General features: G+C 36.9%; 1 protein-coding gene across 1 annotated transcript in view; it reads right to left on the minus strand.

Moving 5' to 3' along the window:
* The window catches only part of tou (bromodomain adjacent to zinc finger domain 2B toutatis), a 914,913-nt gene that overhangs the window by 57,925 nt on the left and 842,199 nt on the right, over nt 1–14,789 (minus strand). The window contains 1 exon segment of the mRNA XM_090388865.1: nt 12,842–12,887. Coding sequence (XP_090244991.1) covers nt 12,842–12,887 — 46 coding nt within the window.

The raw sequence follows: 14,789 nt of genomic DNA on the forward strand, positions 1-14,789 counted from the left end.
TCAGATATAAAATTTCATGAGAATCCATCCATTAAGAGCCTAGTTATTACATGCAAAAGAATGGATGGACGTGATGAAGATATCACTTGCATTTTGCTTATATGCTAACATGCCTAAAAGTGAAAAGTTAAACAGATGTATACAATATTTATAGAAGGGATGGGGGCGGGACAGCCAAATATAACCAATCTGAAAGCTCCTGTTTCACATTTTTCTATGAAAAAAATCTCTTCACAATTATTGTCTAGGATAAGACTGTTATTAGTACATTAGCATATATGCATAATGTACCTATTGTGTCTTTGCCATGTCTTACCACATTTTTGAAAAATTTGTCAAGTCATCCCAAATTTCATTAAAATTAGGCCAATAAAAATCTGATAATTATTATTTCTTTGTCAGTCCAAATGTAATAATCCAACTTTAAGTGAATGGATTTCCACCACATTTTATGCTGGTTGGAACAATTTATTTAACTTCCCAAATTTCATTAAAATCTAACTATTAGAAATCTAGCAATAACTATTCTCTTTTTTTTATATACATATCAACAGACTATCTATATAGTCCATATTGTCGCTGAAGCCCTGATATGTTCGTTACTGTACATTAATTGCAGGTATGAATGGGAATATGGCAGATGAGAAAAAAAAACAGTTCAGTTGATTGTTTGTTATTTGATTTTTAGGAGCATTAGCAACTAAGGCCATATTGCCCCGGGATATGCGGTGGTCATTCCCTGACCTTTCCGCATCCTCCGTATTTGGTGGTGAAGGGCTCAAACCCCCGGTCTAATTAAGAAGCGTGTGCTACGCACTGCTGCTTCTTCCCACCTGGCTACGGAGGCACCAGTTCAGTTGATATAAGTCTTTAGTTATTGCTCTTTATCTTTTCACCATCATGCATTATCACTATTTGCTAACTGTTGAGTTAGGTTTTCTTTTTTTATGAAACCTCTAAACATGAAAGGCATTAAAACCCATAGTACTTAGTACTATGTGTGGTTGAAGGGTAGAAGACACTTGTTGACATCACTTCTGAATTTCTGTAGATTCTAATTTTAAGGAAATGCATTTGAAGGAAGGTTGTTCTGAAAGCTGAAGTTGAAGGGATAAATGAGGAAGAAGAAAAGTTGATTCTGTAAGTTTGAAGTTGGACAGTAAATGGATGTTGACTGGTTGCAACTTGTGTTCAGACTGGTTCTGAAGAGAAGGAGAAATTACAGAAGCCAATCAGAAGAACGGTGCCCGTGGAAATATCTATAGAAAAGGCATTCAGTAGAAACAGAATGGCTATGAAACAGAGAATGAACTTTATAAGAGACAGGTAATCAATTAACCTCACTGCCTTCTTTTAAATTGAATGTAGAAGTCTGAGAAAGCTTTAAGGTGCACCACACTCCATATGGAACAATATTCCACAGTAGGACAGATTTGAAATTTGTACAGAGTGAGTAGCTGTTTAGAAAAAAAAAAAAAAAAGTAATGCCAAGAGCAAAAGAGAAAACATAGTCTTCAGATGCAGAAGAAGCAATATTTGAAATGTGCTTATGCAGAGAGAGAGAGAGAGAGAGAGAGAGAGAGAGAGAGAGAGAGAGAGAGAGAGAGAGAGAGAGAGAGAGAAAGAGAGAGAGAGAGAGAGAGAGATTAGAAGTTGGGGTAATCACTAACAGAGATTGCGATTTATCTAGAAATCTGAGTGTCATCAAAGATAAGCATAGGAGTAATAGACCCCTTCTTGCAAGATATAAGGCAGAACTGAAATTAACAAAGTTTAGGGCTTTGTCCCACTAGTGAATTACCTGGAGATCAGCATTTAAGGAATTTCTGGTGGATATTCAAGAAGTTGAAGCTGTTGGTGCAAGGCAAGGTTTCTTAAACTGGGAGGTTCAATGCATTGTGCTATCATTAGAAAAACTATGGATAGGATTTTCAGTCAGTGGAAGGTTGATATACAAGAGGAAGAGTGGAAGAAAGAACTTAACCCTGAGGAACACCAGCATTAGTAGAAAGAGCTATCTAATATCACTAGCAGTCATCGCTCAGAGAGAAAACTAGATACCCAATTCCAGACAAAACAGTTAGTAAACCAAAAGATGGAAGCTCATTTTGCAGACCTTTATGCCAAACACGATCAAAAGCCTTTGAAATGCCAAGAGCAACAGCTTGAGTTTCACCAAACTTTTCCAATGAATTTGTCCACAGATGAATAATACAAGCTATTATATTTCTAGTGGACTGACACTGGTGGAATCCATATTGGTGATCATAGATCAGATGGAAGGTTTCCAGATAGTTTAAAAGATGGCAGTTAACAGATTTTTCTACTACTGCAAGAAGTAGTAGACAGTGAAAAAATGATTAGAAGTGCCGAAGGGAGGATAACTGGATGGGAGGAATTTGTTGCCCTCTTTAGGAACTGGCTGATTGTGAGCAAATTTCCAAGCAGAAGGAAAAATATCAGTGGAATAAGAAAATGTAAAAAAGGTGACACACAGGACAGGAGTACGATCAGGAGCACAGGTTTTGAGAGCAGATGAAGAAAAACCATCAGGACCTCATGCTTTCTTGGCACTGACTGTTCAAAATTTTTCTGACCTCATTTTAACAGAAGACCACAGGAGACATTGAAAGAAATGCAATGGGAATGATAGGAGGAGGTTTACCAAGATTGTCAATACAAGAATTAGAAGAAAAGTAGGATGCTAGCAAGTCAGCTCTATCTTCAGCTGAGGAGGCAATAAAACAATCAGGTTTTAACAGAGGTGGGAGTACAGATGGGCAAAAGTTGCAGCCAACAGCTTTGTCAAGAGAACAAAATGCTCGACTACTGTTTGGACTGACCTGTTCAAAATCTAGTTTGGACTGATTAATAACTGCTTCAACTGTTGTGAGTTTTGGCTTACACAGAAAATGAACCTGGAGATTTGGATGCAAGCCAATTGCGATATGCAGCATTGTTATATAATTGAATAATGAAGCAGTAACAAAGGAAATGGATGCAAAAAATAATTTTGATATCATATATTCGGATTTCAGGAAAGCTTTTGTTATTGTTGTAGATAAAAGACTGCTCTACAAATTGCAGCAGTGTGGTTATCCTTAAGTTAGGTTCATCCATATAGCATTATCCTTAAGGGAAAGATAATGCTATATGGATGAAGAGATGACTGAGTGAGAGAAGACAGAGTGGCTATCAAATGGCACTGTTCTTCTTGGACTAATGTTATTAGTAGAGATGTAGTCTCATTGTTTTCTATACTTATTAATAATCCTGATGATGGAATATCAGGTTTAATGTCTAAGTTTTCAGGTGACAGAAAAATTGGCAGAGTGATAATAACACTAATTAGGGTATACTACAGTAATAATTTTAACATTGGCAAATGCAAGGTACTGCGTATGGGTAGCACTAATCCCAGATTAAAAAAATAATTTTTTTTTTTTTTTTTTTTTTAGCAGTAAGTTCTGTAAAAAAAAAAAGGTAATCCAAATTTATTCTTGTCAATTTTATCTCTGGAACTTATAAACCAACACAACACAATTACAGGTCTTATCCCAGATGAATGTGCCAACTGTGTGGTATAACATAGTTGGTATGTTAATCAGGGTGCATTAATCTGTCAATTCTTTTCAGAAAATGCAAATAAGGGGGCAATATTAAACTGAAAACAAATGGTTGCAGGAGAGATTAGTGAACATTTGTTTATAGCCAGAGATTAAGTATTAGTATTAGCCATATAGTACAAGGAAGACCCAAGCTTTTGCTGCACTGCAAACAGAATAAAAGTAGATAAGAAAATACAAAGCAAATTATGTGCTTCCCTCCTCACAGTTAAATATCCAGTAGAACTTTGAATTCATTCAAACTGTCAGCCTCAACTACCTGCAAAGGAAACTTGTTCCAGCAATCAATGACTTGCCAGAAAAGTCCTAGAATCTAATATAAATCTCAACCACTGTAATTTGAATTTATGACCCCTAGTTCTGGAATTCTTTAGAACAGTGAGAATTCCATCCTTCATTAATTTTACTAATCCCTCTCAGAGTCTTATAAACCTCAATCAGGTCACCTTTAAGGCACTTGGTTGCCAAGCTCTGTAGCCCATATAATCAAAGTCTTTCCTCATACAGTCACCGTTTTGTCAATGACATCATGTAAATTGTTCACCTTCGGACCCTTTCAAGAAGTGCAATGTTTTTCAGATGAGGTCTCCATACAGTATTTTGAATTCCAAATACAATCATACAATTGCATTATCCAGTGGGTTTATCACCTCCCTATCTCTTCAGGATATTGTTCAATGAATCACCAAAAGAACATCATGGCCTTTCATGGCACCTGTTTACACTGCTCAGAAAACTTCATATCTGTCCATATCATAAATCCTAGATCCCTTTCTTCCTCTACAGTTTTTAATTCAACCCCAACCACATGTATAAGTTATTTTTGGGTTTCTATTCACCAAGTTTATTGAATATGCAGCAGAGTGTAAGGCCTGACACTTTGCTGCATTAAAACATAACTGGCACTTTTCTGCACATTACTGAAACTTGTTCAAGTCATCTGAAGGAGCACTGATTGTTAATAACTCTTCAAACCTTTACATTATCTGCATATTTAACTTTATCACACCCTCCATCTCTTCCTCAAAGTTGTTTATGAAAATAAGAAACAATGTTCCAAGGACCAATCCTTCAGGAACCCCACCTGACATTACACTAATCTAAGGCATATCCATTCATTACAACCCTCTTCCTTCTGCCCTGGAACCACCTGGCAATCCAACATAGAATCTTTTCCCTAATCCTAAGATGTCCCAGCTTATATAGTAACCTCTGATGAGGTTACTATATAAGCTTGAGGTTGCTAAAATCCAAATAAACTATGAGAAAATTGTAGGCTACATCCAGTTCATGAGTAACTGTGTAAAAATAGCCTAATTACTTAGTCAAACACGATTTTCCTTTAACAAAACCATGTTATTTGTCCTTTTCTATCTAAATTATAAGCTAGAACAGGTTGGAATCACAGGGAAAATACTTAGATGGATAGTTGGATGGCTTCAGGACAGGAGGTAGAGGTTTATCATAAATGGTTATTCCTCAGATTGGGTTGATGTAAGAAGTGGGGTTCCCCAAGGATCAGTATTAGAACCAATGTTGTTTTTGATTTTCATAAATGACATTGATGAAGGGATAGAGGACATGATGTCTAAATTTGCAGATGATGTAAAGATTGGTAGAGTAGTTAATGATTTCCGCCAAGCAGAACTTCTTCAGAATGACCTAGATAAACTTCAGGGATGGTCAGAAAAATGGCAGCTATGCTTTAATCCAGCAAAGTGTAAGGTATTGCACCTGGGGAACTGTAACCCCAAAATAACTTATACATTTGGCAGAGCTGAACTAAAGCTGGTAGTGAAGGAGAGGGACTTGGGTATTATGATATGAATTTTCCGAGCATTGTAGACTGGTTGCAAGGAAGGCCCATGGTGTCCTTCAATGATTTATCAAACAATCGCTAGTAGAGATAAGGACATCATAATCCCATTATATAAGGCTATTGTAAGACCATACTTGGAAGTATGGAGACCGCACCTAAAGAAAGACATTGTTCTTCTTGAAAGGGTCCAAAGATGGATAACTCGCCTGGTGAGATTGGCAAAAGGGCATCCATATGAGAAAAGACTTCAAATATGTGGATTGCAGGGCTTGGAAACTAGGCACCGTAGAGGAGACTTGATTGAGGTGTTAAGGCTCTGAGAGGCATAAGCAAAATGAATAAGGAAGAATTTTTAGACTGGATTGCAGGAAGTTTTATTTTAGCCAGTGAGTTATAAATTACTGGAATAAGTTACCTACACGGGTGGTAGAGGCTGACAATTTGGGGAACTTCAAAGGTCAGCTGGATAATTACCTAAGGGAGGAGGGAAAGGCATAGGCTGTCCATTTCCTTTTCTCTTATTATTAATTATAATTTTTTAATTTTCTTCTTCTTCTTATTATTATTATTTAAATTTTTTTTTTTTTTTGGCTGGTGCAGCATAAGCCATAGGCTTCCTTGCACCATGTGACCATTCCTAATACTAAATGCCATTTCTATCTAAAAGTCTCTGGACTGCACTTTAATAATTGCCTGTAAGGTTTTCCTTAAGAATAACTGCTACCTTAGCTGAGGTGGCAACAGGACCATCGGGTTTTAAGAGAGGTGGGAGTAGAGATGAGCAAAAGTTACAATCAATATCTTTGGCAAGAGACCAGAATGCTCGAATGCCACTTGGACTGATTAATAACTGCTTTACAATTGTTGCAAGGTTTGGTGTACACAGAAAATGAATCTGGAGATTTGGTTACAAGCCAATTGTGATATGCAATATTGAACAGACTTAGCGACTTTATTAGACAACCAAAGTTTAGATAAAGCATGAGATTTTAAGGTGGAGTGTGAAATAAAGAATTTCATCCCCACAAGAATAAACTGAGCAAACACTGACATCGGAAGATTAAAAACAGTAATCCAACCAAGATAAAAGGAGAATAGAAATCTCATGGATCAATCATTTTGCATTCTTGTAATGCCAAACAACACAAATTTGAGAATGGCCATGAGACAAAGGCTCCATTAGAAAAGAGACCATCACCGAGTTGTGATCTGAGTTGCCTAGAGGACCACTAACCTCAACTATGTACTTGAAATGGTTGTTCATAAGAAAAGGATCAAGAGTGATTGAAATTGCCCGGTATTCCAGGAGATAAATGAACAATCTGCGTGAGGCCATTGGTAATTGAAAAGTGTCAACATCTCGACCAGTGGGTTTGTGTGTCTAGAAAACAGAAGCCAACTGGAGTTGTGAACATTAAAATCACCAAGGTTAGGAAAGTTGGATTGGAGAAAATCCAGAAAGTTTCAAAGAAAGGAAGTCAAAGAGTTCCAAGTGATTAGTGGGGTTGAGAAAACTAGAAGCAACAGATGAATTTGACAGAATGGTGCAGAGAGATTTTAAGCCAAAGAAGGTTGAGAAAAAAAAAAAAGAGATTCCAAATTATTAAGTCTCTGAGAGCAAATATCACAGTGTACATATGCACAAGTACCACCTTTGAAGCAAAAGTAATCGTACAGCAAATAATTAGGACAACTGAGATGAGTGGTGATTGAATCAACTGACAACTGGTATTGTCAGAAAAAGTAACTGGGGTTTGGCAGACTTTTCGGCAATATAATCAAGAAATGGAAATGGACACAAACATTCATGATGTATGATGAAACGAAATTTTTGGATATGGCATACACACTTTAAAAAATATACCCAGCTCGTTGACAATGTGAGTTCGACAATGACCCCCCCCCCCTTTATACACTAGTCAGACACCCACCAGTCACTATCTAGCAGAGTAGAGGAAGCCAAATTAGCATTAGCAAAGGCACATGATACAAGAAAGCAAGATTATACAGAATCAGTCAAAAAAAAAAACCCTCTTTTCACCCATCCACTCACTCCAAATGTTTTTCAAGTTCTGCTTTGAATCTATTTAAGCTATCAACTTCTACAACGCCCGATGGAAGTTTCTTCCAGCAATCAACCACCCACTGGCTAAAGGCAAACTTCCGCACATCTATCCTACAACAGTCTTTCCTCAATCTGAATTTATGCCCTCTCAGGCGATTATTCTCAGCAAGAGGAAGGATCCCATTTGCATTGAGCATGCTCAAACCATTCAAGGCTTTATACACCTCTATCAGATTACCTTGCTGGTGCCGAGTCTCCAGACACTGTAATTTGCAAAATTAAGCCTTTCTTCGTAAGAGCAACCCTTTGTTCCATACACTAATCTTGTTGCCCTTCTCTGTACTCATTGCAAAAAATTCTATATCCTTCTTAAAATGAGGCCTCCAAACCTGTATACAGTACTCAAGGTGTGGCCTGACCATTGCCTTGTAAAAGGGGATAATCACCTCCTTATCCCTGCAACAAAAATTTTTTGTATATCATTGACAAGACACCATGAGCTACTCTTGCAGATCGTCTGCACTGCTCTGAAAACTTCATATCTGCCTGCACAATTACCCCCAGGTCCTTTTCATTCTGCACCACGATTAAGTGTGGTACTACAGAGTTCATACGTTACTCTGGGATCACTGCTTCCCATATGTAGTACTTTATATTTGTCAATGTTAAGCTTCACTTGCCACCAATCTGCTCAACTAGATCCGGTTGAAGCAGTGTACTGTCATTAGTGTCATTAACAACCCTGCCAACGTTCGTATTGTCTGAAAAGTTGGACATTAAGCCTGATATACCCTCATCAATATCATTTATAAATACAGAAAACAACAATGGACCCAACAGTGAACCCCGAGGGACTCCACTAATAACCTTAGTCCACGAAGAGCAGTGTCCACTGATTACCACTCTCTGTCTTCTCCAACTCAACCAACCCTTTATCCATAGCAGCAATTTGCCTCCAATGCCACACTGCTCCAATTTGTGCAGCAGTCTTCCATGTGCAACAGTATCAAAGCCTTTTCTAAGATCCAAATATATGATATCAAAGTTATTCTTTGCATCCAGTTCCTTTGTGATTACATCATAGTATCCAATCAAATTAGTCAGACAAGACTTCCCCTTAACAAACCCATGCTCTGTCCAAGCGCTAACTGAAGTCTTGTCCAGATGATCCTGCAATGCTTCTTTAACCAGTGCCTCCATTAATTTCCCTGGAACAGAAGTTAAACTAACAGGTCTGTAATTATCTGTGTCTCCCTTTGCGCCTCCTCTGTGGATTGGGGTAACATTTGCACATCTCCGGTCCATGTATACCACCCCCGAGTACAAGGAAACTCTCATAATTATGGCTAAGGGTTTGCTTACTTCTTTTGCTGCCTCTTTTAATATAACTGGATAGATCCCATCCATCCCAGGTGTCTTTTTTATGTTTATCTTCAACAATTTCTCCTCCACTTTCCTCTGAGTTATTACAAAATCATCTAGCTCACTGCCAGAGTTTAATACACCTCTTCTGGCATTCCCCTTCCTGAATAACTCCTCATGTGTGAATGTCGATGCAAAATATTCATTTAGTTTCTTAGCTACCTGAACAGGATCATCAACAGTTGAATCATCGATATCAAGTGGACCGATCTGATTCATCCCCTTCCTTCTAGAGTTTACATAAGTAAAGAACTCTTTGCTGTTTTTCTTTGCATCCTTTGCCAAAGATTTCTCTTAATCTGCCTTTGCCTGCCTAATCTCCTTTGTGACCTGTTTACAGACCAGCTTATATGTATCATAGGCTTCTGCGTCACATGTTAATTTATATATCCCATGCATTTTTCTTCTCTGTCATGTCTAATTAGTTCATCTGATATCCATTTAGGCCTAAATCTTGACCAATATTTCTTTGTTGGTATGAAAAGCCTAATAGCTTCCAAGATTAATTCTTTGAATGCTTTCCATTTTAAATTTGCTGTTGGAAACATCATCAGTTGGTTCCACTGTACAGAATTTAAATACTGTCTCAGACCACCGTAGTCACCTTTACGAAAACAAAAACCCTTCCCTTTACCCTCAATGGTAGTTACCTCTTTGAGTAAATCCCACTTCAGCACACTGTGATCACTGCCACCTAGTGGTTCCTTTATCTACAGATTCTTAATGCATGAGTAATCATTGCTGATAATCAGATCAAGAGTATTACTCCCCCTAGTTGCCTCCCAAACATGCTGCTGTAGAAAACAATCATCCAATAAATCCACAAAAGCCTTGCTAGTGTGTGAGTGACCAACTCACAAATTCCAGTCAATATACGGGAAATTAAAATCCCCCATTATAAAACACTCTAATTTACTGGCCCACTATTTCTCTGCAAAATTGCTCATTATACTCATCAGATTCATTAGGCCTATAACACACACCTACTCCCATTTTTCCTTTCCCGTGCTTATGTCACACCACACAGACTCAACATTGCATTGTCCACCCACCTCAATTGGATGCACTTCCTTAGATTTTATGTTCCTTAACTAACAGCATAACCCCTCTTTCCTTCCTGTCCTGTTTATCCTTTCTGTACATATTGTACTCCTCAAATTCAAGTTCTGCACTGCTTATGTCTGTATGACACCATGTCTCCGATATCCCAACAGTATCTGCCTTTGATGTCTTGACTAGCACTTCAAGCTCATCGAATTTATTAACTATACTTCTCGCATTGGTGTACATGCAAGTATACATGCACCTGTTTCTACTCTTAGTTACCCTAACATAGTCCATGTATTTACTTGTTCCACTATGACTCCCAGCAGTCCTGGAAATTCCCACTGCCTTACTTTCCAGGCTGCTGCTCAACTGCATTTCAATAAAAGTAGTGCAAGAATCACTTTTACCTCTGCCAGTGGCTACTGTTAATTTATTAGTCCGTGTATCTCCCTCTAAGCTAGCAGTTTTCCGACCCACCTAACTCTGCCTCAATAGCATCAGCAAATATTCTTGCACCCTTTCTATTTAAGTGTATCCCATCCCTGTAGAAGCAGTCTCTCCTGTTAACAAGCACAGACCAGGCTGAGGAAAATTCTACCCCCTGAGCCTTGCACAATCTCTCCAGGGCCAAACTGATCAACAAGGCTCTCATCATATACTCCCTCCAATCTTGTCTGGGCAGAATTGCAGACACTTTCAAATTCAACCCTAACTCGGAGATTTTTTTCAGCATTGTCTTATACTTGTTAAGTAATTTTGCCGGTCTCCTACTCTTAATATCATTAATGCCAACGTGTACGATAATATCACCCTTTGTGCCCTAAAATTCCTACAACGTCATCAACCTCATCTGCCCTACAACGTCATCAACCTTTGCCCCTGGCAGACATACCCTGGTCCTGTTCCATCTATCCTTTTTGCACAATATGTTCCCCATTTCCCTGACAATAGAGTCACCTACAACAACTAGTTCCTTTGGGACCAGTGCATTCTGCCTTTGGGGTTGCTGCTGTGTTGCGTGATGCTCAAGTGCAAGCTCTGGCATTGATGTGGGCAGCTGAGAGCTTGATGGGCCCCTCAATATAAATCCTTCGAGGGCATCCACCCTGTCCTTCAAGCTGTATATAAGCTCATAACAATGTCGAATTGGCGCCTGATTTCCTCGCACTCCTTACCTCGCGTGCACACACACACACAAAAGACATTCCACTTGGCAATATCATGTCCCATTCCTAATTGCTCCACAAACATCAAACAAACAGTGCGTTTCAATAGACTGTGATTCAGAGAACAACCCACCCACCCCCTCAGTTCTCCCCTGAGCCACAGCACTTCCACTAGTTTGAGCCTTTTGCTTTGCTGCTCTGATCTGGGTCATGATTTCTATTGAAGTTGAATGAAATTCCAATACAAAATATATTACAAAACCTATATCCCAATGCAATTATAACACTATATATATGTATTTCAGTATCGAATATTATCTCCGAGTTACATTATATGACTTTTTTATCCCCTGTCAACTTATATGTATTAATTTATGATGTTACGTTTGTAATGACTAGGTTGCTATATTTATTTAGTTAAAAAAGTACAATTAAATTGACAATGAAATTTAATAAGATTAATAAATTTTACTGATTAATTGATAGTACTATACTTGTTATCTAGTTTTCTGTTAAATCTTATGCTAGGACACATATCTCATAACAATGGCGGCAAGTTACAAATGGTTAATATACGGACACGAGGTATTATTTACTTTCCAAATCACGCTTTCTAAATTCAAAATAAACCACGGCGCTTGATTAGATCTATAAGCTACATAGAGAAAATAACTTAATGTAACAATTAAGTCTATAAAGCGGCTAAGTATAATTAAAAACTTTTCGTTCGTGGGAGCTGCAAAACCTGTGCACACGTGGATTTGATACCCTTACCAATACTAAATAATAACCTACAAAATATCTATCTAAATTCAATTTTAATTAAAGTATTGTTACTAGGAACATAAAGCAAAAAACAAAAAAGTCAATAAAAACCGAAAACTTCTCTATTTGCTGGAGCCGTAAAAATTGCCTGTTCACATGCACTCTCGCACCTACTACACCCTAGATTATGCACTAGCTGATCAGAATGACTCTTCCTGGAGAGTTACCAATAGGTTTGGCCTGGAGGATTATCTAGCAGCCGGCCTGCGAACAGAGTTTTAGATCTGTACCCTCGAAAGATGTCATACTTCACAATGGAAGAGCTGGTGGGGGATGGAATTATATCATTATTTAGCACAATCTAGCACAAGCTCCCCCGAAAAGCAACTATACAATCCTTTCAATCATACATAAATCAGATAGTTTTTAAAAGACAGTAAACACTTTAACATCCTAAGGGAAGGGATTGAGGCTGAATCTGAGAGAGGTATACCTAGTGCTTGAGCAGTTTTGAAGGAGCACATTTTATTGCCACACCTTGTATTTAAAAAAAAAAAAAAAAACCACAAATATGTGGTATATATAGGCACCGATCATGGGAAAAGTCAAAAAAGTGTGGACATCATATAAATCAATAACAATACTTAAAAAATATATATATGTATAATAAATAAAAAAGCATCTAGACTTTTTTTTTTTGTTTGTAATATTTTGGGAAGCATCCCCAAGAAATATCAGCTTCCATTTCTAAACTAGCTTTATGAATGGAATAGCAAAGTAATATCACAGATTGCTTCAATCTGTGAATGAATTATTAAGTTTTAATGAGTCATCATTAAAAATAACTAGTAACAAATGCACCTTAAGACACCCATATCCAAAAAAAGTAAAGTAAAAGTTACAAGTAGCTACTAAATTCCAGCTAACTTACCTTATTATGACTACAGCTTGGACAAGACCACTTTCCTTTAGGCATTCTGAATAGAGATAAAAGTCATTACTTAAACTGAACACTTTATTATATTTAAACAGAACACTTATTACACTTTATTTCCATCATGAAAAACTTGATTAAACTGATTCTCTTATCTCTTCCTATTTATGAAACTTCCAGATTAGGCTTTTATGTAAAATTCTAACAAACCCCAGATGTCCTTTGCATGCTGATTATTGCATCATGGATGGTTTATTAATAATATAAATTACTTTAATACTGAACAGAATTATGATAAAGAAGTTTTTATCTTATGTCTCCAGGTGCTTTAATTATTCAAAATATGAAAGCAACCAAAAACATATAAACTCCATAAAAACAACCTAGCTATGTAAAGTAAATTACAACTAAAATTTCAAAAATTCCAAATCCATGTTTAATCACAACCACAACCTAAAAAATGCTCACAGAAAAACATTAAAATGGCAAAATTGCTTTACATTTATATATTGTCTTCTATATTGTCTATATTGTCTTCATAAATTTATCTATTTTTGGGTGGGGAGGGATTGACACACTCCTTGAAATTACCATTTTTTAGTTAGAAAGTAGGGGTTAGCAACAACAGGCACATGATCCCTTGTGATGGAGCTGCAAAGTGTTTGATTAGTAAGCTAAAATGCTGCCCATCTACAAATTCTGATAAAATAAACAAAATCCAAAAACAGAGAAACAAGTAACAAGAAGTTGATGTGAAAACACCTGGCATAATTTAACCTTTAATCAAACTGATGAAGAGGGAGAATTTTTATATCAAATAAATACAAATGTTGTAATTAATAAAAATGAAGCATGCTTCATGGTTTCAAAGGAATTCTTTTAATTATAAAAAAATACTTCAACATGGTTTCATTATTCAAAATAGTTCAATATGTTTTCGTTACTCAAACCTTTTGGAGTTATAGTGAAAACTACTCCTCCATATGTTTCAGTAAACCATTCAGTCAAGTGCTGTATATATCACTGCCAAGAGATTTTCAAAACTTCCCAGTTTAATATTAGGATTAGAGGGGGAAGAACAATCAGTTTAATCATGTGCTGAGAAAGCATGTGTGAGGAAGTAAAGGAAGTGTTTAAGCTATTATTTAAAGTGGGTAAACTGTGGTGGTCAATTATATGTTTGATGGTTTTGGCCAATCCTATTTACACCCGGACTGGTGCATAGTGATTTATTACCACTCAAGTCTCCTATTAGGCAAAAAGAGGCATTGGCACTTGTAAAATAATTTCCTCAAGATATTTTTTTGTGATATATCAATTATAGATGGGAAGTGAAATGAGAAAACCATGAGGAGAGACCTTACAGCCAACTTGTTTATCACTACTGCTACACCTCCATACACTGATCAAGCTCCAATTCTGTTTTTGCAGTACACACCGTAATTTTGAATTTCAGAATCATCAACAAGTTTAAATCATGTCTCCTGTTAACCCAGGAAAATCAGCTCATATTTATAGATAAGGAGCTGAATACCATCAACATTCTTTCTAAATCCTTCATAGTTCCACTGTATTATCTTATTTAATAATTTGATTTGGAAGAACCTTTGGCAAATTTCAAAAGGGAAGCTGATTTATGATTTTAGATTTCTCCTTTTTTTTTTTTTTACATGGATTTTCCAAAATAAGTGACTTCTAAGAATAACTCAAAGATCAAGTATTGTGCTGTTTTTTCTTCAATGTCCATTTGGTCTTTACACAGCATTCAAAGGGACTTATACTGGTGCATTTTCCGATAGAGGAGCAAAAGACTCAACTGGAGGAACAGTGATCTCTATGCTCCTACAAAGGTTTTGTTAGTTAGTGCTTAAGCATATGGAAGCCAGTATGCATTTAGCATGCAGTGGTAATACACATTTTCTTGCTTCTTGATGTATGATATTTA

The sequence above is a fragment of the Mastigoproctus giganteus genome, chromosome 14 (assembly GCF_048544385.1).
Source record: "Mastigoproctus giganteus isolate SK-2022 chromosome 14, ASM4854438v1, whole genome shotgun sequence".
Classification (NCBI taxonomy): domain Eukaryota; kingdom Metazoa; phylum Arthropoda; class Arachnida; order Uropygi; family Thelyphonidae; genus Mastigoproctus; species Mastigoproctus giganteus.